General features: G+C 42.5%; 1 protein-coding gene across 1 annotated transcript in view; it reads right to left on the bottom strand.

The window, feature by feature from the left end:
* Positions 1–1,222: 1,222 nt before the first annotated feature.
* LOC142486591 (vomeronasal type-2 receptor 26-like) overlaps positions 1,223–25,780 on the bottom strand; it is a 48,509-nt gene continuing 23,951 nt past the window's right edge. Inside the window, exons 3-4 of the mRNA XM_075585171.1 lie at positions 18,363–18,501; positions 1,223–2,121 (exon numbers count right to left, since the gene is read on the bottom strand). Coding sequence (XP_075441286.1) covers positions 1,223–2,121; positions 18,363–18,501 — 1,038 coding nt within the window. The remainder of the gene's footprint in view (positions 2,122–18,362; positions 18,502–25,780) is intronic.

Below are 25,780 nucleotides of genomic sequence, written 5' to 3'. Positions count from 1 at the left end.
TGTCCCATGCCATGCGCAGTAACAAAAAAAGTTATGACACAGATTCCATAAATGCATAGTGTTTTTTTTAATTAAGTGTGAAACTGAAACAGTAGATATGCACAGCACTGTCCAAGGTCATTAAACATAGACACATCTGCACATTTATCTTCTCCTAAGACACTTGCACAGACTGCGTTGTACCACTCAGCGTATCATAGGTAAAGCTATTCAGTGTGCCACCTGCTGGACATATACTGAACTGCAGAAACACAAATGATAATTCTGTCTGACCACAAACAAGGTCCATGGGCTCACTGCAGTGAGGAGCAAGGTGAGGCTGCACATGAGGTGCACACTATTCAGGGCAAATTATACATAAATCATGGTCCATCTGTATTTACATGAATCTCTTCCACATACAGATGCAACGGATGTTATTTTAAGGAATTTCGAAATGGAATTCCGAGATATGCCCGAGATCCCCTGCTGTGTTACTCCGGCGGGCCATTAGTCTGCAACTGACCATCTCGCGACGCAACACGGGTGTACCCAGATATTCCTTAAAATAACGTCCACTGCATCTGTAACAATGTTAGATGTAAGAAACGTATTGCTATTCCACATAGCATGTTCCTACAAGCCCATAGAAACTTAACTGAAACACGTCACACGATCAGACTCATCTAAGAGTAGGAAGTGCAGAAAGGAACAGGAGAAAGTAACTTCTAGACTATTGTAAGTATTAGTTTGATGAGTTTGATAACTTAAACAGTTGGGAGTGTTGTCCTTGTAATCTTTATGCAGTTGTATACAAGTGTTACTTGCATTGCAGAACTATGTGCTGTTGCTGAGTGCTACTTATGCTGCCACTTCTTCTTGCACTCCATCCTGATCATCTCACTACACCTCTTTTCACCAACATATTTCTTTCCCAACCCTTCTTCTTTGCTGCCACCAGTGTTATTCAGAATCACTGCCCTCCCCATAGACATACTGTAACTTAATCACATGCACATTGGTTAATAATAAATCTTTATTACAGTATATTGTAGCCCATATTTGCCCAGCTGCAGTACTGGAAAGGAAAGGGTGCACATAATGTAATATTATTATGGACACAACGTGCCTTATCTGATATGCTGTGAAGCTGCTTCTCTGTGTTAGTGCTCCATTCATTTAGATAGGGCGGCACTGACACAGACAAACAGCCTCACAGCATATTTTGAGAGTAAGAAATATGTCAGTGTTTCCCAATGACATGTTCCCTGGTGTTCAGCTCAGGCCTGAGCAGGATAATGTAACACTTGGGAATGAATATACAGCCCAGAAGTCCTGCACTGGAAGCCAGGATAGCGAATATCTCCACAGCCACCGTGTTTCTGCCCTTGGTGCTCAGGTACGCTGGGAGGAAGGAGACCCAAACACTGCAGAACACCAGCATGCTGAAAGTGATCAGCTGGGCCTCATTGAAACTGGCAGGTAACTTCCTAACTAGGAAAGCAACAATGAAACTTAACACGGACAAGAATCCCATGTAACCAATCGCAATGTAGAATGCAGTGTCAGACCCTTCGTTGCATTGTAATATCATCTTCCCAGTGTCAGATTGTGTGTCATAGTCTGGGAATGGGGGAGAGTGAACCAGCCACACCATGCATATCACAACCTCCCCCAGTGAGCAGAGAAGGACCAGGCAGCTGGATACTCTGCTCCCCACCCATTTCTTTATCTTGCTTCCAGGCTTTGTGGCATTGAAGGCGATGACAACAGTGACGGATTTTGCCAGAACAGAAGAGACTGACACTGTAAAAATAATCCCAAAAGCAGCTTGTCTGAGCAGGCAGGTCACCTTCACAGGACGTCCGATGAATAACAAGGAACAGAGGAAGGACAACATGAGGGAGAGGAGGAGGATGTAGCTGAGGTTTCGGTTATTGGCTTTAATTAGAGGTGTCTTATGATTTTTTATGAAGATTCCCAGCACTGAAGAAGTGATTATGCAGAATATAATGGAAAGAGAAGTTAAAGAACCTCCTAGGGGATCCTCATGTGAAAGGAACTCTATAGTTCTTTGGATGCACATGTCTCTCTTCTCATTGGACCACTGATCTTCAGGGCACTTCACACAATTTTCAGCATCTGCAGAAAATCAACATTAACATTTTTATACAGTAAACTGTGTACACAATGCTTTGTAGTAAAATAATATACACAATACACTAAGGTCACCTTTACCTGTAATTTCACCCACAAACTCCCCCATAATATTGTTCTAAAGAACGCTACTACAGACAGCAAAGTTGGTTCATGTTCCTCTACGGCTTCCAATGTCTCTTGAGTAACTAGCTTCACTGCAGCTTTTGCCATTGACTTCCTTCTGATATTGCATCTAAATGGCTCAGTGCATTAGTTTACATACATAGGGGGCTATGCACTAAGCTTCGTTAAGTTGTTTTAAGAGCGCAAAGTGCTCTTAGAACGTGATGTTCCGCCGAACACGATGCACTAAACCACGCAAACAGGCACTTTGCGCTCTTAAACTGACTTTTCCTGGAAATCCAACTTTGCTCTTACGATAACCTTTTTGCGTTCAATTCTGCCCTTCTCTGGGATTCACTAAGCTACGCAAAGTTATCGTACGCGAAAGTTACGTTCAAAAAAGATTGCCAGCTCAAGGCAGGTGATAAAAAAGCTGGACTTTGAAAAATGTCTTTGTTTACATTTTTGAGTGCGCAACACCCATACAACAGGCCGGTGGATGTCCCCGGCTGATCTCGCGTGAATCCATAAGGGAATAATACATTATTATGACAATATTTGGGGGGCATTTGTGGCTTGGTATTGCTGTTGTTTTTTTTTTATTTCAATTTCTTATGTGGATGTGATTGTTTGTTTTTTCCTGCTTAATGGTAATAAAATGTTTGCGATTGGTGTTCGTTTGTAATTAATGTTGTATTATGTTAGCTAATGCATTTTATGGTTATTTCAGATATTGTTTGAATTGATTTCTTTGTCTTTTAATGTTTACATTCATTAATTTTGTAGTAATTCATTGGTTTGATTGGTTAGTGTTACTATTCATTTTGAGTTGGTTTAGGAATTAATTGGTTTCATTGGTTAATGGTTTAATTAATTCATTGTTGATGTTGTTACTGCTTGTATTCATTGGATTAGCTGGCTACTGTTTTTATTTACTTTATTTAGGTATGCTAATGCAGTGTTTAATAAAGGGCAAATAATCTATTATCCATATCTGGATAATAGTTATTTTGCACATTATTGTACTGAATGTGTTAGGGCGGAGGGAGGGGGGATGGGGGGGGTCGTGTTTTGATGTTTGTTAAATCTTTTTTTAATATACATGTTTTTCATAGTGTAGATGTGCAGGGGGTCTCCGGAGCTGAACCGCATTGGTTTCAGGTCCGAGGACCCCCTACTTCAGGAGATACAGGCCCCGTAATGGGGTGCCGGTATCCCCTGCACTTTCAAGCATCCGCGTCACGTGACCGGGACATTGAAATTCTGCAGGGGATACCGGCACCCCATAATGAGGCCTGTATCTCCTGAAGTAGGGAGTCCTCGACCTGAAACTATATCCCGTAATAAAGTAAGGCGCATCGGTACTTTCAGTGGACTTAGTTTGCCTGGAATACCTCCTATCCATACTGATCAAGGAATCCCTGTCAGTGTTAAGGGCTGCTTCATAGGCCTTGTCTAGATCCTCATTAGCGTTGCCCCTAGACAAAAATCTTCCCCTCATTTCATCTGTCTTCTGAACAAAGTCCTCCAGAGAGGAACAATTCCTGCGTAAACACAGGAACTGGCCCTATGGGATACCCTTGAACAGAGGGGGGGAATGGCAACTCTTTGCATGTAACAATTTGTTTCTGGCATTATCTTTCCTAAATATGTCAGATTGTACTTTTTTCTCATTATCCACATAAAGGTTTAGATCAAGAAACTGTATGCCATGCATATGGTAATTATGCGTAAATCTGAGGTTAAGTTTATTATCTGCCAGATAGTCAAAGAATTTGAAAAGCTCATTCTCCCCACCACTCCAGACCATAAGCAGGTCATCAATATATCGCTTGTAAAATGCTATATTGTGCCTGAATGGCTTTGTATCTCCAAACACGTGTTTGGAGATAAAACTGTTGATCGAAAAGAAAATAATTATGTGTGAGTGAAAAACGGATGCTATCAAGTAAAAATGCAATGTGTGCTGGAGAAAGTGAAGAATGAGCATCGAGAAAAAACTCAACTGCAGTGAGGCCGTGATCATGATTGATGTTGTCATAGAAGGAAGCTACATCCAGGGTGACCCAGATGTAGGATGTGTGCCAACTAAAATGTGCAAGCAGTGATAAAACGTGTTTGGTGTCAATGATAAGTGAAGGTAAATTGTGTACTAAAGGTTGAAGGAAGTGATCAATACATTGTGAGAGGTGTTCACCCAGGGAACCAATGCTGGAAATAATGGGTCTACCTGGGGGTGCAAAGAGTGTTTTGTGAATTTTAGGATGGGGATGAAAAATGGGAGTGATAGGATCTGGAGTGATGAGGAAATCTCACTCAGAGGGTGTGAGAACTTGTAGAATCTCACCTTCCTCCATCAACCCTGCAAATTCCTTGCGGAAACGGGAAGTGGGATCAGCGTCTAGGGTGACATAGGCCTCTGGGTCTCCAAGTTGCCTTCGTGCCTCCAGGACATAATAGTCTCTATCTAAGACCACCGTTGCGCCCCCTTTGTCGACTTTTTTGATTAAGATAAGATCATTATCTGATAGTGACTTAATTGTTGCCCTCTGGTCAAGAGTCAAATTGTCTTTATGAGATCAATGAAAACTAGACTATCTCCTATGTCCCTGGCTAGGAGTGACAGATCTCTTTCTACCGCTTTTTGAAAGGTGTCTATGAACTGCCCTTTCATATAAGTGGGATAAAAAATTGATTTCCTCTTGAAACCTGAGTTGATGCTCCCCAGGAATTCCATGGGGTCATCAGTCACAGTGTTGTTTTCATTGTAGAGATCTGTCAAATCCTGACGGTAACAAAGGTCTTGAAACCCTAAGGGAATAGAAGTATTAGAGATAACATCAAACACTGGTAGTAAAGCATCCCCAAAATTAGAAGGACCCCTATTCTCAACCTTGGTGGAAAAAAAACGTTTGAGTTAGTTTGCGTATACTGCTGCGGCAGCTTTTATTCTAACAAATCACCGTTTTTTACCTGGCTTGTTCCTGGAATGCGACACTCTTCACCTGGCGCATGCCGCGTTCATTTTGCGTTCCCAGCCACAGGTCATGCCCGGCTGACGCGCGGTTGATGGGTTTATTGATAATGGTTTAGATTTAATAGGCTGCAGTGCTTCGCGTGTCCGCAAGATGGCAGATATTCATGAATTGTAATGCGCATGCGCTTCAGTAATGTGTCGGCTTGCAGGTGTTTCGTTTAAAAAAGATACTGTACCACAGTGTGCCATTGTACTGTAACTTGGCCTTGAGACTGAAGGAAGAGTTTGCAAAAATGTATCAATTTAGGCTTTTCATATTAAAGAAAGACAAAGACCAGTTTCGGTTACAGTATTCTCCAGAGACCCGCCCGCCATGAGTGTTCAAGTGCAGCCCGCTTTCCAAAAACCCGACAGAAGTTACGCGTATTTGATATGGGTCGCGATTAAGGCAACAGAAGATAAGATGGCAACAGTTGTTCAAATTTATCAGTATTTTATCGAAAACTATGACTTTTACAAATTTTCGCCAACTCCTCATACGTGGAAGCGTGCAGTAAGGAAAAGGTTATGTAGCAATCCCTGTTTTCATCTTATTGAGCCACAATTTGTTGGAGGGTATTGGTGTGTATCACCGGATTTTTCCGGTATCTATGATCATGAAGGCGGCAAAAGGCAAAGGGTCATGTTAAAACCAACTAAGAAGCGACAGTCGCTGCCAAGCAATGCACCAGCACCGGCTTCCAATGATGGTCCCGCCATGAGTGACAACCCTGAGGCTGAGCCTGAGGCTGAGCCGTATTTTGCGTGCTGTTTTGATGAAGCTTGCATGTACCTAAGCGATTTCCAGCCTCACCAGCTGACTACAGGTGGACTAGTCCCGCAGCAAACTATCGACGTGGATGATCAAGAAAGCTGGACTGGCAGTGGACCGGCACCAGCTGAATGGGAAATACTATGGTGAGTATTGTTGCCGTATTATTTTCTGTGTTTTTTTTTATTTTGACAATACTGTATAAATATCGGTGCGATTCCAAAGTCAAGCGATTCTCCTGTAAGCAATATCATTGGCTGAGCGGCTTCTACAGTACTGTACTGCAGATACTGAACAATTGGTGGAGTGCTAGGCGCATGCGCATGTGAACAGGAGAAAATTATTGGTGGGGCTGGCTGGGTACTTCTATAGGGGGCTGACCATTACTGTACATTAAAACTTTTCTTTTTGTTTTTCCTCAGAAAAGAAAAGGCTAATGGGGGGATTTCGATGGATAATATCGCGTTGTGTGACAATGCCTGCACATTGCTGAATCGGATTTAAAACCCCACGTCTACAGTTTTTTCCCCTGGTTCCGGCCGTACAGTATACTGTGTAAAAGACCCGAAAAAATAAAACTATGCATTTATTCTACATGTACAGAATAATTTACATTACATCTACAGTATACAGTGCCAGGTTCCTAACATCTATGGGCAAAATGAATGTTATTTCTAGGTGCGCTAGAACAGAAGTTCCCACGCCATTTGGCCGTGAACTTGACCGAGGCCCTAGTTCCCAAGCCAAATGCGCGATTACCCTGACTCCGTTCTGTTGTCATGAGAGGGTCGCTATTTGCCATGCAATCCTGCATGAACTAGGACTACATGGTGACCGAATCTGAGCCCTCTAGGTTGAACAGAACCGGAGTTATGGGTTCCAGGTTTCTGCTCATTCTGACTTAGCCGTTTCAAAGCAGCCTGGCTTTCTCCGCCATTACAGTCAATGATAGGACCCTCCTCGCCGGCGTGACCCTTTCTCGCCACCATTACTGGTCGGACCCTGTTGTGGTGAAGTGAGGGCGTTCCTAACATGTAGGGGCAAAAAGAATTTTATCTCTAGGTGCCCTAGAACAGAAGTTCCCATGCCAATTGCCCTAGTTCCCACCCCAATTGCCCTAGTTCCCACGCCAATTGCGCGATCAGGCAGTAAAAAAACAGTGCAGCAAGCCTCGACATTCTAGAAACACTGTCTTTTGTTATACAGTACTATCAAAGGAGCAAATGAAAACAATGCACAGTACAGTACAGTAAGACAAATCAACATGTTCTTTTATTGGTGCTGTCAGTTCAAAAACATTTATTTACAAATACAATGTTAAATTTTATTTCTAGGTGCCCTAGAACAGAAGTTCCCACGCCAATTGACCTAGTTCCCACTCCAATTGCGCGATCATTGCTCTTTTTTGACAATGTTGCCGATCTTGCGGCTTTGCGGTCTGGCAGTAAAAAAATAGTGCAGTAAGCCTCGACATTTGTTACACTTTCAAAGGAGCAAATGGAAACAATGTAAGACATATCAACATGTCCTTTTATTGGTGGAGTCAGTACAAAAACATTTATTTACAAATACTGTACAATGTTGAAACATTTTAAGTGCACAGCAATTCAAAAAATCGACAGTACAGTCCTAGAGGGCAGAAAACAGGGCAGGTTTTCAGGGCAACCTTGAAAACCGTGCCTGTTTTCGGCCCCCAGGGACTGGAGTCGTGCATGTCCTGTGTAAAAAAACACACAACAACATTTCCTTTGTTTAAGTACAGCAGGTACAGTAGGGCAAAACATGTACAGTACAATACAGTTCACCACAACAGTATGGTCTCACATAAAGTCCTCCACATTGTCCATCCATGGCCGATTCCATGCATGGCGCAAAACGCCATTAATGCAGTCCCGAACGCCTTTAATTACAGGATCTGTAATTGGATAAAAGTGCCGCATTTCATCCACAAAATGTTTCCTTAAATTGACAGGAAGCGCCTTTTTGACGCGATTCCCATTGTAGTTCACTTTGAAGGCCCACTCGCAGTACAACGAGTAGGGAACATGGTGCTTAAAAATGAACAAGGCATACTTGTGGGGTGCACCAGCACTCTTCACCCTATACGTCTCCCTGAGCTTCGGTGGCAGATCGCACAGGGTGATGTCAGGCACCGTATCGATGCGAGCGGGTGTAGGTCTTTTGGGAGCGGGTGTGCTTGAGGCGACGGGCGATGGTAGGTTGTCTGGGAGGAAGCTTTCCTCCGGTTGTGGTCGCCGTGTTGTCTCCTGGCGTGGTCTTGACGGGGTTATCATGTCCTCCTCAATGGCATACATGTACACTACATCTTCTGGTGGAGAGGGTGCGCTTGGTGATGGAAGGGGGTCGAAGGTCCCATTCATCACATCCATGTCACCCCCCTGCTCCAGCATTGGGGAAACAGGGGCATTAGCACCGAGCAAATAATGTATGCCCGCTATGTCAGCCTCTATCTTCTCCATCCATCGATCCATCTGTTGATCCATTTGTAGCATCCGTTGCTCCACATTTAACATGGTCTCCAGAAGCAGATCTATCTTTGCCAGCACAATAGAATTCCCGGGGAGATCCACACTTATCCCATTCAGCATCCGGTCTAATGAGCTGCTTCTTGTGCATGGCGTCTGGACATCTGGGGGGATGGGTGCAACGGAGGATGAGATGGGGGTTCCATGGACAGAAGCGGCATCGACATCAAGGAAGAGTGGAGGAGGTTACCTGTGGATACCCGGTAGAGGAGAAGCGGCAGCGTCGTCGAAGAGGGATGGAGAAAGTGACCTTTGGATTTCTGGGCGAGAAGCAGAGTCGTCCAAGAGCAAAGGAGACAGTGACCCGTGGATTTCAGAGGCGGCGGCATCGTCGGATGGAACTGGAGAAGATGGGGGTGGAGAAGACGGGCTGAAGATTTCCGGGACAGCTACAGCAGAGTCGTTGAAGCATATGTGAGGAAGTGGTCTGCGGGTTCGATGGGTTGGCTCCCATTCATTTTGCGTCGAGAGTACATAACCGTATATCTTCTTCACATAATGAGGCTTACGTCTAAGAAAACCCTTAGCCTTTGGGGTCAGCAGAAGGTTTTCTTTATTGGCCTTAGCCTGTCGCTTTGGCGTGGAAACGGCAACCGCCTTTCGCTTTTTCAGCTTGACAGGCACGGCAGAGGCGAGAGGGTTCCTGTGTCCATAGAGTCGGGGTTGCTCCATGGAAGCAGGTGGCACAATGCAGTATCTGGACAAGGGCAAGTTCAGACAAAGATCATTGAGTGGTGGGCTACAGTATGCAAAGTGTGTAACATTTTATGCATGGCGACCAGGTACAGGTGTTGAAAGTGGGCGCACTCTAATGTGAGTCATTACCGTATAAATACACCATCCATTTTGTGTATTAACTGCACATAGAATACACATCGACTAAACATCGAATATACATTCTTGTGTTTGTATTTCTTTCTACTCGCAGCAATGCCTGTTAAAAAGATTTCGAAGGATCTCAGCATGCGAATTAAGGAGATGTACACGAGCGGACAACGAATTGCTGCTATCCAACGCTGGTTAGATACTTCTGGCATCATTGTGCCAGCAACCACCGTGTGCTATCATGCATACGGAAAAAACAGAGACCGCAAAAGGGCACCAAGGGTAACTAACGCGTAAGTATATTTATAAAACTTAACAAAAAAATATATAGAAAACTGTACGTACTGTACTGTACTGTTCATACAGTACAGTACATCCACAGAACAGTTCTGTATCTAATACTGTTTTTATTTCTGTTGATTTATATTATAACAGTACAGTTATATATATTTTGTATATTTATATTTATAGTACAACAGTATACATTTTTTGTATTTTTATATTTATCGTACAACGGTATAAATAGGATGTATATTTATATTTATATTACAACAGTATATATATTTTGTATATTTATATTTATATTACAACAGTATATATATTTTGTATATTTATAGTACAACAGTATACATTTTTTGTATATTTATATTTATCGTACAACGGTATATATAGGATGTATATTTATATTTATATTACAACAGTATATATATTTTGTATATTTATATTTATATTACAACAGTATATATATTTTGTATATTTATATTTATATTACAACAGTATACATATTTTGTATATTTATATTTATATTACAACAGTATACATTTTTTGTATATTTATATTCATCGTACAACATTATATTTATATACATTTTATATTGCTGTATATTAATAAAACAATATATTTTCTTTACATTGTAGGGAGACAACTCTTCTGGTGGACAAAATAAGTGAGGAGAATGATGAGAGGAGTGCATTAAGGGTTAAAAACACTCTGCAGGAAAAGCACAATCTGACTGTATCTGAGAGCAGCATAAAGAAGATGAGACGCAGCATTGGATGGAAATATGGACGTGTGAGGTTAGTAGTGGACAGTACAGGAGCTAAAAGTGTTGTTTAGCAAACTGTACTGTACTGCACTGTGCCGCTAAATTTTTTTATTCCTTGTCATTACAGAGCATACCCCATGATAAGGGACGCAAACAAAATCAAAAGAGTGGTCAAGGCCCAGGCATGGATCGACAGTGGGGAGACTTTCCAGGATTGCATCTTCACTGATGAGTCTACTGTGTCGCTGGAGAGATTTGCAAGCTTTGCATTCCACAAAAAAGGCCGCATATCTTTGAAGCCGCGGCCAAAACACCCTGTGAAGCTGCATGTGTGGGGTGCCATCTCTAGGCGTGGACTGGGTTGCATTGTCATCTTTGAAGGTAAAATTTATCAAATATAATGTCGCCTAATGCACTGTACTTTACTAGTGTTGCCTTACTGTATGCACTGTACTGTACTATTGTGCAGTTTTTTGAGCACTTTTCTTTTCTTGCTATAGGAATCATGAATAAAGCTTTCTTCCAAGACAACATTGTGCCCAAGATAGTGCAATACATCACACGCGAGTTCCCCAATGGTCACCGCTTCTACCAAGACAACGATCCGAAGCACACCGCGTCAACGGCGCATATCCTTGAGCGCGGCATCAACTGGGTGAAGACACCAGCGGTGTAAGTGCAGTAAACCGTGTCCCATTTTTGTTCCCCACTGTTTTTAGCTCTTAAACCAATTGTCCTTTTTTCCAATGACAGATCGCCAGACTTCAATCCGATCGAAATTGTCTGGCATCAGCTGAAGGACCATATCCGGAAAGTGGCGAAACCCTCCAAAAAGGACGAGTTGTTGAAAGGCATAATGAGTTTTTGGAACGATGTACTCACCGTGGAACGCTGCAATAAATATATAGACCATATTGCCACTGTGTTGCCCATTGTCATCACGCGTAATGGGCAAGCATCAGGAAAGTAGTACTGTGCTGTAGTATTGTAAGTACAGTATGATACAGGGAAGTATGGCACAGATTTTTTCTTTCCAGATAGTCAGAGTAATGAAATTGAATGAGTGACCTCGCTCAAAACTCTTATACCAGTGAGTGGCGTAGGTCGCGTGCTGCCAGGGATAAGACCATAGACAGAAAGGGATATGTGTGTGAAGAACACACGACAAAAGATCCCCATTAAGGCGCACCGCAGGCCTGAGTTGAATTAAATCCTGGTCCTATGGTGCGCTAGACATACAACATAAATATTTTTCTTTTAATCCTAATAAAATGTTTAAAAACCCAGAAGCTCTTAGTTTCTCCAGTGTAACATGAAATCAAGTCCAATCAAATAAAGTCAAATACGGCAGAAAGAGTGTCTGTGACTCTTCTTATATTCCCCTCTTGCTAGTTGTATTGCCTCTTAGGAAATTCCTGGGTGAGGTATTAATATACCTTTATAGACACCTTATGTTGATAAGAGGCGATACATCAATGGCTAAGTTTGTATATAAATATACCTGCTATATCCCTCTGCTATAACATGAAAGTTCAGAGTGGATATATGTGGTATCTAGCATGGGGTGGGAACTGAGATAGTGTTAAATACGCTGCTATTGCTGTTGTGTTAAGGTATGGTCATATCTAATGATGGAATAAGTGTAGACATATATACGCCCAGATATAATTAATTTATTCTTAATGGCATATGTATACACGTTGCATAGTGAATAACGTAAGGCCAGTATGATGATACAGATGTATGGACCATAATGTTCAAAACCAAAAGAACAACTCAGAGTACCACTGCATCCCATACCATATATATGAGGGCTTTTTGTCTAATATCAGTTATGACTAAATATACATTTGAATGTAGCTTTATCCAGTGCATTCAGGATTGTCCCTATGTCTACTGCTAATTCCAAGTGTTTATCATGGTGATATAGTTGCTAGATGTACTAACTGATTTATGACCATGTGAGCAGCTGATGTCAAATAGTGGCCCAATGTATCCAAAGTGCCCATGTATTAATACACATATAGTTGTTACATCATTAAGGCAGTGTCTTTATTAGTACATATAATACTTAGACTAATCAAGCAAGTATGGTAGATTAGTAGAGTGGTTGTATGTTAAGGCGATATATCTTCTGCTGATGCGTGCGATATTGATCACATGATTGTAGTCGCCGCTGGTTCCAAAACCAGTACTTATGTAGAGTCCGCACTACACCTGAATAGTAGGGCTAGGGCGGACAGTACTAATGTAATTCGCCGGTCTGATAGTCACTTAAACTGGCGGTATGCCAACTGTATAGACGCGTGACCTTGGTCACGTGGTAGCAGCCGTCTGCAAGACCGCGCCGCTGGTATAGAGATCAGTGCTCGTACAGCATCAGCGTATCGTGCCTATTTGACAGTATTACATGATAGGAGACTAGGACAGCTTTGGGTGAAGCAACGTAACATTAAAAAACATTAAAAAATTTACGTTGCTTCACCCACGATACGATACGCTGATGCTGTACGTGAACTGATCTCTATACCAGCGGTTTGTGTCCAGTCTAATCTGTTTGTACAGTAAAATGTACAGTTTATAAACAGCAGTAATGATGTACACAAAACCTCTCCTCTCTCAATGAACTACTGTTCTGTAGACAGAATGAGGAAAAGATAAAGACGGAAAAAATAATATTACTATACAGTATATACAGTATACAGTATATATATTATACAGTACATTACAGTATATATTATTAAATAATATTCTTATAAATGTGCATTATTCATGTTTCCCCATGTTTTACAAATGTTTTCTAAATGGTTATCCAATTTCCATCTGGCAAAAGAACTTAATAAAGACTGCATTATGTATTATTCATGATTATTTTTATATTTGTATGTTTTGGGTCCTGACAAAATAAAATACATATTTATTCACTTTCCTGCTAATCATAATCATTGACAACAACCACCCCCCCCCCGACAGTATAAGAATGAATGACAAAACAACATGAATCAGTTAATGGTTTTTTTACTCTCAATTCTCACAATGCTGGGCACATCAGATTTACATTTCAAATTCGAGAGGGGATTTTCCAAAGCGTTACCGTAAACAAAGCCTCTAAGGGTTGGGGGGGGGGGGGCATGGTGTGATTACATGCAGGCGCACTGAGGCTTTGAAGCTCGGCTATGGACGGATTAAGAACACAATGGCAATATTCAGAAGATTAACGACTCTGTCGAGAGAGGGGGTTGGTAGGGTAGGGTGACTCATGCGCTGTAAGCAGCAAGCTCCCATCTCTAAAAGGATTAGAGTACACGCAGGCGCAGTCAGCCGATTGACGCTTGGCTAGGGACGGATTAAAAACACAATGACTACAGTAACTGCAGAAAATGAATGACTCTGGAGGTGTGTGGCTAAAATAGTTAACAGTACTGTAATTTCAAAAGGCAGTTCATCATAATAATTTGATGAATAAACCCCCAAATACAACCCCCAAATACAGTACATAAAAAGCAAGTCACTTTAACTCCCTGTGCCTCAGGCACCAAAAACAAACAGTAGATTTTATATATATATATATATATTTAATTAATATTCATATAAATGTCCATTTTTCATGTATCTCCATGTTTTACAAATGTTTTGTAAATGATTCTCCGATTTCAATCTGCCAGAAGAATTTAATAAAGGCTGCAGTATGTATTATTCATGATTATTTTTATCTTTGTATTTTTTTTTTTCCCTGATGAAATATAATAAATATTTATTCACATTCCTGGTTATCGTAATCATTGACAACAACCACACCCCCCCCGACAGTATAAGAATGAATGACAAAACAACATGAATCAGTTAATGTTTTTTTTACTCTCAATTCTCACAATGCTGTGCACATCAGATTTACATTTCAAATTCGAGAGAGGATTTTCCAAAGCGTTACCGTAAACAAAGCCTCTAAGGGTTGGGGGGGGGATGGTGTGATTACACGCAGGCGCACTGAGGGCTTTGTAGCTTGGCTATGGACGGATTAAGAACACAATGGCAATATTCAGAAGATTAACGACTCTGTGGAGAGAGGGGATTGGTAGGGTAGGGTGACTCATGCGCTGTAAGCAGCAAGCTCCCATCTCTAAAAGGATTTCTCTAAAAGGATTAGAGTACACGCAGGCGCAGTCAGCCGATTGACACTTGGCTAGGGACGGATTAAAAACACAATGACTACAGTAACTGCAGAAAATGAGCAAAGCGTTGTTATGTGTTTTTTTACACAGGACATGCACGACTCCAGTCCCTGAGGGCCGCAAACAGGCACGGTTTTCAAGGTTGCCCTGAAAACCTGCCCTGTTTGCTGCCCTCTAGGACTGAACTGGTGCAATTTCAACCCGCTCAGACCCACAGAACGGATTATTTTAAATTATATTTATATATTTATATATTTATATTTTAAAGATATTAAAGAATGTACTGTATTGTATTTAAAACATGTGACTGTAAACCATACTGACTGACAAATGTTTTCACACATGTACTGTAGCAGTAAACCCTACACCTGTTGATGTTTTGAATTGCTGTGCACTTAAAATGTTTCAACATTGTACAGTATTTGTAAATAAATGTTTTTGTACTGACTCCACCAATAAAAGGACATGTTGATTTGTCTTCCATTGTTTCCATTTGCTCCTTTGACAGTGTAACAAATGTCGAGGCTTCCTGCACTGTTTTTTTACTGCCGGACCGCAAAGCCACAAGATCGTCAACATTGTCAAAAAAGAGCAATGATCGCGCAATTGGCGTGGGAACTAGGGCAATTGGCGTGGGAACTTCTGTTCTAGGGCACCTAGAAACAAAATTCATTTTGCCTATAGATGTTAGGAAACCCCTCACTTGACCCCAAAAGGGTCCGACCAGTAATGGCAACGAGAAAGGGTCACGCCGGTGAGGAGGGTCCTATCATTGACCGTAATGGCGGAGAAAGCCGCGCTGCTTTGAAACAGCTATGTCAGAATGAGCAGAAATCTGGAACCATAACTCCGGTTCTGTTCAACCTAGAGGGCTCAGATTCGGTCACCATGTAGTCCTAGTTCAGGCAGGATTGCATGGCAAATAGCGACCCTCTCGTGGCAACAGAACGGAGTCAGGGTAATCGCGCAATTGGCGTGGGAACTAGGGCCTCGGTCAAGTTCACGGCCAATTGGTGTGGGAACTTCTGTTCTAGGGCACCTAGAAATAAAATTCATTTTGCCCATAGATGTTAGGAACCCTCTCACTTGACCCCAACAGGGTCCGACCAGTAATGGCAACGAGAAAGGGTCACGCCGGCGAGGAGGGTCCTATCATTGACCGTAATGGCGGAGAAAGCCGTTTCAAACCAGCGCGGCTAAGTCAGAATGAGCTGAAGGTATTAGACTTCAAAGACAACAGCTCGCAAATGCCCCCATGAGTTTTTACACGGCATTGCAGTATTGCAGACAGCGAGAATAAAATGCTTAAATCACGGGCGCGAAAATAACGCAATTCCCTCCGGGCGAAAACGACACAAAACCGCACATAACCGGGATAATCTGAAATTCGCGGAGCTAGCCGAGTTAGAATAAAGGGTGTCGCCACTGTAAATCTATAAACGTCAACCATGGTAAAAAAGAGGTTAAAATGCCTATTGGGTGCAAATGATAGTCCAAGATGTAAGACGGACAACTCCGCCTTTGTGAATTCGTGTTTGGAAATGTTAATCACATTACTACTCCCAATGTCTACGTTTTCAATCTCTTTGATGCCATCCCGCTGTGGGTTCTTTCTCTTGCCTCTTCTTGTCTTTCCTCATTTTTTGAGGACTTGTGACTGTCCGTTCTACTGGAGTGAGTCATCACACTAGGTATGATGTTTTCTTCCCCAGATGATGTATAAAATTCACTCTCGGAAAAAGAGAAAGAAACTGCATGCGGTGTTTGATCACTATCTTTAGTTGTTTTGAGAATAGACTTATTACCCCCGGAATCTTTATTAGATTTCTTAGGTTTGCTAGGTTTTCCTCTGTTCTTGAATGTCAATTTTTGCCAGATGTAAATCTGTTGAGATTCATAATCGGCTTTATATCGCTCAAATTTAATCTGTTTAGTGATCATTATGATCTTCTCTTGCTTGTTGAGCTTGCTCGCTACTTTGGAATCTAATTCCTTAAAGTTTTTCATATGAGCAAAGACCTGTAATTTCTTTTGTAATTCTGTCACTTGTTTAGCTACACATTTGTTTTCTTGTGATTTACTGTATGATGAATGATAGGGTCCATTAATTTAAATGAACATTCATCAAGAATGAGGCACCATTGTCACTCAAAGTCCCCTTTATCAAACCCAAAGGAAGGTGTCTTGGTGAGGCGCAAGCCCCTTGGTATGCGTTTGACTCTGTTGTAGTTCTCCATAGTAATAATGTCCCACCATATTCTCTGACGGTGTAACAAACATTTCTCCAACCGAGCAAAATGCATCTTAAGATCTGCTGTATCTTCACATAATATCTCATTGGTATTGTTAAAAATTGCTTCATCCATACAGTATGTAACCAGGTGGAAGTGTTGCAGCAGCTAAAAATGGAGTCTGAAATGTGAGAAATCAGTGTGCTTATAGAAGCACAGTCTTGTGTTCAAATTCAATTGCCATCCGGTAGAAAGCACATGAAATGAACTGTGTCCACCAAGCTGCTGACAGGGTGAGTGCAATAGAAACAGAGATGCTGTCTTGCGCTCAAGTGAGCAGTTCCAGCACTCGTGAGTGTCAATATAGCCTGATCCCTTTAACAACACCTACTGTACTCTATCCAAGGAGCTTTGTTATAGAACGGCACAGGGATATAACCTGACTATTTAGGGGAGAGAGATGGAGAGAGCAAGACTCTTCTTTGCTAAATATGTTATATTTATCTCCTCTCCAGCAAACCTACAGTATATTGCATGGGCGCATTGTCACCTTTAGGTAAGAGATAAACGGTACTTAAAAAGAGTCATGTTTCTTTAAAGATGACGTGAGGCCATGCTAAATTCACATGACATTAAGCCTATGCTAATGAGATATAAATGGTTGTTATTTTTGCATATAATTAGCTTTTTGGTTATGCATTAACATCAGAGAATATAATGTCCTTTAATGATTACTATAACATCCCGTTATTTGCATTGAGTTAATGGAGGTTTGTGACTCAGGATCCAGGTTTTTTTTAGTACCTCTCACCTGTCTCACCTACAGATGTAGCCAGACCTAATCTTCCCACTGACACTGAACTGACGCGGAACTGACCGCGGCATCCCCTGGCAGTGGGACATCTCTCCATGGGAGAAGTCAGTCTAAAGAACAGACCCCCACTGGCTGCCATGACCCATTGTTCGGGTCTTTATCAGCAAAGCCCTTGAACATTTTTGTATGGTTTATTTTTCTTACATTTCCTACTAATACTATGTAGATTAGTTCTGCATTGCTCTCAAAAGCTTATATTCAAAATATATTATAATGTCAATTAAAAAAGTGTCATCTTCTAGTAAGATACTGTACAGTGCTCACACATTTTTGTACAATTACTGTCGCTGTTGTAGTAAAATCACTAGCTATAAATGTACACAGGATATCGTTTCTGAATAATGTATTATTGTTGCAGTTTTCCATGATCCCAAAATGTAATAGTATACAGTATATTTGATGTAGGTTGTGATGCCTTTAAGTGGACCAGCATTATAGTTTTTAATAGAGGAAATCATAGTGTACAGAGTTGTAATTGTAGTGTAATTAAAGAAAGGAATCACAGCCTACATAAAATCTGTGTTTCTCCAGAAAAAATACAAATACTAGAACATTGAATGAAAGACGCAGCATGAAAAGAATCCTTCTCATACTGTATGTAATATATTTCTCAATGTATGAGGCTGTCACTTGCACTGACCTGTTGTGTTAGAGATCTCTCCTTCTGAACATCGCACACAGACATAGCAGCAGGCGGGCTGTCCCTGCTGAGAAGCTTTCCTGTATCCAGGAGAACAGCTCTCACTGCACGCTGACCGAGGAGTCTGGCCGAAACTTTCCTAAGAGAGGAACAAAATAACAGTTTTATATACAGGAATTCTTACATATATTTAATGCGGTGATGTCTACTTGTATTTACTTTTTATATTGGAGGATTTAATAAAATGAACGTACTGTATGCATGTTGTGACGGGGAAGGGGTAACCAGGCCATTAATAAAGGTATTTGGCCCGGCTGGGTGCCCTTAAGCCATATTGGGGAATTGTGAGTGCCAGCTCTTTGACCCAATCATGGCATGTAACTGCATGTATAATGAAGATATGGTGTATTTTTACTGTTCCAGGAGTGCTAACCAGCGGAGATGTGCAGGGCATGAGTTTCAGGGGGGATTTTATAGTAAAATTTTGTCAGGGTGTGATTGGGTAGAAGGGGGCAAGAGTTGCGGGTTACCCCGAAACATGTACTCAGGAATCCCCTCAGATTCCGGAGGACATGAGCAAAACAGACCACAGGATAAAATCCTCTCTAGAAAGCAGATTTCCACTCACCGACAAATCCCCCTGCTTCAGCACAAACCAGGACAGTAAAACCAGGCAGGGAACTGAATTACATTAAAGGTTCTCGGCATATGCCCAAACCCCAGAACCCAATGGGGGTTCCATACATCTCTCACCAGGTATAAGGTGAAGAGAGTTATAGGGGTTTAAGTTAAAGTGTAGAATGTCAGCTCTGCTACTCAATGATGGCTGTAATACTGTAATTGTAGGGGACGGTCTGTGTGTCTCCCACCAGGGCTAAGGGGGTGAGAATCACATCATACTTCAATGGTATGGGTTATTGTATGTATGTATGTATGTATGTATGTCTTTATTTATATAGCGCTATTAATGTACATAGCGCTTCACAGTAGGAATACATGTGGTAATCGAATAAATAACAGATAATATAAATAACAGATCATGGGAAAAAGTGCTTTAGACATAAACATAACATTAAGGAAGAGGAGTCCCTGCCCCAAGGAGCTTAATATCTAATTGGTAGGTAGGGAGAACGTACAGAGACAGTAGGAGGTAGTTCTGGTAAGTGCATCTGCAGGGGGCCAAGCTTTATGTATCATGTGTTCAGAATGTTCACAGTGCTATTCGTATGCTTCTTTAAGCAAGTGTGTCTTAAGGTGAGTCTTAAAGGTGGATAGAGAGGGTGCTAGTCGGCTACTGAGGGGAAGGGCATTCCAGAGGTGTGGGGCAGTCAGTGAAAAAGGTTGAAGGCGGGAGAGGGCTTTAGATAAAAAGGGGGTAGAAAGAAGACATCCTTGAGCAGAACGCAAGAGTCGGGATGGTGCATAGCGAGAAATTAGGGCTGAGATGTAAGGAGGGGCAGAAGAGTGTAAAGCTTTAAAAGTGAGGAGAAGAATGGAGTGTGAGATGCGGGATTTGATTGGAAGCCAGGAGAGGGATTTCAGGAGGGGAGATGCTGAGACAGATCTAGGAAAGAGTAGAGTGATTCTGGCAGCAGCATTTAGGATAGATTGTAGGGGAGACAGGTGAGAGGCAGGAAGGCCGGACAGCAGGAGGTTACAGTAATCAAGACGGGAGAGAATGAGGGCCTGAGTCAGAGTTTTAGCAGTCGAGCAACAGAGGAAAGGGCGTATCTTTGTTATATTGCGGAGGAAAAGCGACAATTTTTAGAAATGTTTTGAATGTGAGGGGCGAATGTGAGAGAGGAGTCGAGTGTGACCCCTAGGCAGCGTGCTTGGGCTACTGGGTGAATGATTGTAGTTCCAACAGTAATTTGGAAGGAGGTAGTAGGGCCAGGTTTGGGAGGAAGTATGAGGAGCTCTGTTTTAGCCATGTTGAGTTTAAGGCGACGGAGGGCCATCCAGGATGATATAGCAGAGAGACATTCAGAAACTTTGGTCTGTATAGCAGGTGTAAGGTCATGTGTTGAATAGTATATCTGTGTGTCGTCAGCATAGAGGTGATATTTAAATCCAAAAGATGTTATTAGGTCACCTAGAGAGAGTGTGTACAGAGAAAAAGAGAAGAGGTCCCAGGACAGAGCCCTGGGGTACCCCCACAGAGAGCTCAATAGAGGAGGAGGAGGTGTTAGCAGAAGAGACACTGAAAGTACGATGGGAGAGGTAGGATGAGATCCAGGATAGAGCTTTGTTCCGAATACCAAGAGTATGGAGAATGTGAAGGAGAAGAGGGTGATCCACAGTATCAAATGCTGCAGAGAGGTCGAGTAATATGAGAAGAGTGTAGTTACCTCTGTCTTTGGCAGCATGGAGGTCGGCAGTTATTTTAGTGAGGGCTGTTTCTGTGGAGTGAGCAGCGCGGAAGCCAGATTGTAGAGGGTCTAGGAGAGAATAGGTGTTGAGAAAATGGAGCAAGCGAGAGAATACAAGACGTTCAAGGAGTTTAGAGGCAAAAGGCAGGAGGGAGACAGGTCGATAGTTAGAAAGACAGGTAGGGTCAAGCTTGCTGTTTTTGAGTAATGGTATGACTGTTGCATGTTTGAAGGAGGATGGAAAGGTTCCAGAGCAGAGGGAGGAGTTAAAAATGTGTGTGAGCGTAGGGATTATAGTAGGAGCAAGAGGTTTTAGGAGATGGGAGGGAATGGTGTCAAGAGGGCAAGTGGTAGAGGGAGAAGAGGCGATCAACAGCGACACATCCTCCTCTGAGACAGTGGAAAAAGAGTCAAGGAAGGCAGGAGAAGAGTTAGGAAGAGGTGTAGGATGGGAAGAAGAAACAGAGGGGATGTTCTGACGTATGGATTCCACCTTTTCCTTAAAATAGTCAGCAAAGTCCTGAGCGGAGATGGAGGAAGGAGAGGCAGCAGAGGGTGGTTTGAGTAGAGTATCAAAGACAGAGAACAGTCGGCGTGGGTTAGACTTGTGCATGTTGATTAGTGCAGAAAAGTAGGCTTGTTTAGCTTGCGAGAGGGGAAAGTTGAAACAGGATAGCATAAATTTGTAGTGAAGGAAGTCTGCGAGAGTGTGAGACTTCCTCCAGAGGCGTTCAGAGGAATGAGTGGAGGAACGCAGCATGCGTGTGTGGGAATTTATCCAGGGTCTAGGGTTAGAAGGGCGAGTGTGGCAGAGAGAAATTGGGCATGTAGATCAAGAGAGGAGGACAAGACAGAGTTGTAGTTCCTGACCAGGTTGTCGGGGTCTGTAGCAGAGCTGAGAGAGGAGAGGGAGGAGCGTAAAGTGGACTCAAAGTCAGGTAAGTGAATAGAGCGCAGGTTTCTGCAGAACCGTGGTGTAGATGGAGGTGGAGAAGGGGAGAAGCGAGATAGAGAGAATGAGATGAGATGATGGTCAGAGAGAGGAAAAGGAGAAATGGCGAAATCGGAGAGAGAAAAGTTCTTAGTGAAAACCAGGTCTAAGTAGTGGCCATCCTTGTGGGTGCTGGCTGCAGTCCACTGTTGAAGGCCAAAAGAAGAGGTTAGAGAAAGAAAGCGGGAAGCCCAAGGGAGAGAGGGGTCATCAATGTGGCAATTGAAGTCCCCAAGGAGAAGAACAGGGGAGTCTGAGGAGAGGAAGAAAGAGAGCCAGGATTCAAAGTGAGAGAGAAAGGCAGAAGGGGGGTGAGTAGAGGTAGGTGGGCGATAGATGACCGCCACATGAACAGGGAGAGGAGAGAAGATCTGGACAGTGTGAACCTCAAAGGAGGGAAAGGCAAGAGAGGGGGGAATTGGAAGAGTTCGGTAACGGAAGAGAGAGGAGAGCAGGAGCCCCACACCTCCACCCCTGCCATCAGGGCGCAGAGTGTGGGAGAAGGAAAGGCCACCGTAGGAGAGGTCAGCTTCCAGAGCAGAGTCAGACTGAGTGAGCCAGGTCTCAGTTATAGGAAAGAGAAGCAGGGAGTGAGAGAGAAAGAAGTCATGCACAGAGAGGAACTTGTTAGAGAGGGAGCGAGCATTCCAAAGGGCACAGGAGAAAGGGAGAGAGGAGGGAGGGTGGCAGGGGATGGGTATGAGGTTGGAGGGGTTAACACCAGGCGTAGAAGTTGCATGTGGAAGGCGAGGACGAGCGCAAGTTGAAATAAGACAGGGAACAGGATTGGGAGAGATATCCCCTGAAGCAAGGAGGAGAAGCATGGATAGAAAAAGGATGTGTTAGGATGATTTGTAGGGGTGTTTTTTATTGCAGGGGATATAGCTGTGTGGTGTCAGAGGGCGCAGGTAAGAAAGGAGTTCATATGAACTGAGAAGTGGTGAAGGAAGGAGAGATAGAGATATATGATTAGAGTTAGAGACATACTGAGGCTGGTAAAAAGAAGTGCATAATTTGAGAAGAAGTGAAGTCACAGCAAATATAAATGGTAAAGGCACCATCACAGCAGTAATGATGCAGTCTGGTATTGATGATATCCTCCTTTCCAGCGTAGTTCAAATGGGGGTGTCCACTTCTTCATCACTTCTTTTGAACTTCCTTTTAAATTCAGTTGTTCAGTAGTCATGCCACTTATAATGGGCCACTTGGATATGGGCTGCAAGCAGACTAGCTGTTCTGACTGGGTTTATATAGGCCTAAAAAGTCACCTGACAGTGTGGTTCTGTCTGCTTAATTAGCACATCTGAGGCACATTGTAACAAGGTTTTCCTGTATAAGGGGAAAAGAAAATATTATTTAACAATTTTATATTTTTATTCCAGTACTGTTCAGAGGAAGGTATTTAGTATCGATAAAAATCCATATGCATAGGAAGCAGGGGAAGCTACTCCGCCTCTGTGCATCAAAGAATCAGCTTCAAAGGCCATCCAGGATGCAGGTGTTAAACATTTTGTAGCAGGGAGGAGAAAATGTAGAGAAGTTCAATAAGCCTTCCTGGCAAATGGCTTCTCGGTCCCGATTCACCAGAGCTGAGCTGGCAGGGAGTCTCACATGACAAGTGGGGGAAGATGGCGGTTCGCACATGCTCAGTTGCTATACTGAAGCTCTCTGCCAGGTTCTGTAAGAGACTGGCAAAACCTGATGATAGGTGGGTTATTTCGTTCCCATGCATTAGTTGGCTGCAGACTGTACAGAATGGGACTTGGAGGGTTTAAAAATCTGTGCAGCCCCTCATGTAACACTTCCATCTGAGTTCCATCATGTAATAGATTCACCTAAGGATTCCTGCAAGAAACATCTAAGCTTCCAGATTTTAAAAGTGTCATCACGAACGAAGCAGCACCATTCAGGCTCTTTTTGCGAGTAACTCCCACAACTGAGAAATTGCTCCTACAGACTTTGTTTTGCAACATTTCGTTTTGGGAACCATTATTTCATTTGACCCCATTCCAGTAAGTGTATTTTCGTAGTATTTTTTTAAATTGAGCTGTGTATGTTCATTGTTTGAATAAATTACAATTTATTTTATCTTTATGCTTTTCTTAGCCAAAGGATCCAGGTATTTTTGTGTTAAAAGCATTGGTCTCCCGTCACACATGTATTTACATGTGTTGACAGATTTACTGTCCCTGGATCCCCAGCATGAGAAGCCAAACATTGCAGTTTTACTGACCGATAAAAAAGGGCACAAACAGGTTTTATTTACAGTATGTGGATTTATGAGCAACTCAGCCTATGACATGTTGGGGCCTATTCTAGTAGCTTCGATGTTATTGCTGCCAACTCGAATGTTGTAGCATGGACCTACCTTACGTCTGACATTTGCGTTATCACAGTATTCAGAAAGAATTGCTGCCAGTCAGAAACCGTGAGTTAGGAAAATGCTAAACCGCTCAGGATAGCAGTGCCTTTATCTGTGTATGTTTCTACTTCTGCCCCTGTGATCTGCCTGCAGTCTATTAGAGCTGTATCTCCCTGCACAGCCCTTACAGGCGGTCTCTTTGAACAGAGGGAGCTGCATCACTCGTCACAGCCCTTACAGGTGATCACACTGTTTTTATTAACCAGTATTGAAGCAGGGTGTCTCCGGAGCTGAACCACATCCATTTCAGCCTCGGGGACCCCTTGCTTCCTGAGTTGCAGGCCCAGTTAAGGGCATGTCAATGTTATTTTTTTGTGTATTTCAAATACGGGCTATTAGCCATGTTTGGTTACTTGTGCCTTTGGTCATTTTTAATTGTGGTAATGGGTGTACGGTGGGAGGGGTTAGTTTCCCCGGGGTGGGTGGTTAAGCCTCCCGGGTGTGTATCGGGGGATGGGGGGTTAACTCCCTTAATTACTATAGTGGTTAGAAACCGTTAAGTTAATTAAGGGGTTACTGGCAAGTAGTTAGTATTTTTATTTTAATGTTGCTTTCCACGGAGGACGGTAAAGAGGGCAGCTATCATCCTGGCAGCCGTAAGTACAACTTTAATTTACTTTATTCTGGTGGGTAATTGTGACGATGACGCATTATCTTTGCCATCAATTAAAGGCAGGTTTCCCAGCAAGATAACCCCTGAGTCATCAAATGTGCCTTTAAAGTGTCAGCTCTGCAGTCCCGGGCCGATTGCAATCTTTAAATAAATGTATTTGCATGTTTAAAGTGTCAGCTCTGCGGACTAGGCCTGACAGCAGTGTTATAAATGTATGTTACCCTTTGTTCAGATGTTCCTGGGGGAAATAAAGGCTGCTAACCTGTGTTTAAGGGGTTAATTAGAGAAGTACATCTGGGATTGTGAAGAATACAGAATTGTAACACTGCCTTAACCCCAGACTCAAGTGGATAGTGGATACTTGACTTGTGGTTAAATAAAGCCCAAATATCAAAAGTTTATCAAATTAAGGATATAATTTTAGTTAGGAAGGGACTAGCTTTCTGAAATTTTATTTGCAGAGGGTTAGAAGGAAATCATGTAGATTGAGATGGTTTTAAAAATTGTAGAATGTGTGTTTAGCATTCCAGGGGAAGGCATGCATATATGAATGGCCAGGCTTCTGAGATAGCGTGTGGAGATATCTCAAGGATGTATACAAAAGTCCAGAGCTCCAAAGGGACATTTGCCCCAGAGGTGCGATTGGTGGGGTTAGCAGGAAAGACCAAATAATTAGTTAACCCTTCCATTCTAATTGAAGCCCCGATATCCTTAGATCAAAAGGGTCCCTTTGGCCTAGCTAGACTGAGCGGCATTCAGTAAGAAAGCATGATGGCATATGCTAAGTGGCAGGTGGCCAGTATGGGGAAGATGACATTTTAGTTGCACATGCTCTCTCACTATACTGAAGCCGGGTAGCCAGGAGTTATGAAACTTGCAAACTGTGTGAGTGGTCAGGGATAAAATTACCACGCAGTAATTCGCTGCAGACTGATAGGATAGACTTTTGGGAGTTTTTAAAAGGTCATTCAGTCCGTCGGAAAATCAGTTCCATCTAAGACTCATCTAAGTTCCATCTTGTGT

This window comes from Ascaphus truei, unplaced genomic scaffold (genome assembly GCF_040206685.1).
Source record: "Ascaphus truei isolate aAscTru1 unplaced genomic scaffold, aAscTru1.hap1 HAP1_SCAFFOLD_969, whole genome shotgun sequence".
Lineage (NCBI taxonomy): Eukaryota > Metazoa > Chordata > Amphibia > Anura > Ascaphidae > Ascaphus > Ascaphus truei.
Note: the sequence above shows the minus strand (reverse complement) of the source record. Positions and strands in the feature narration are given on the sequence as shown.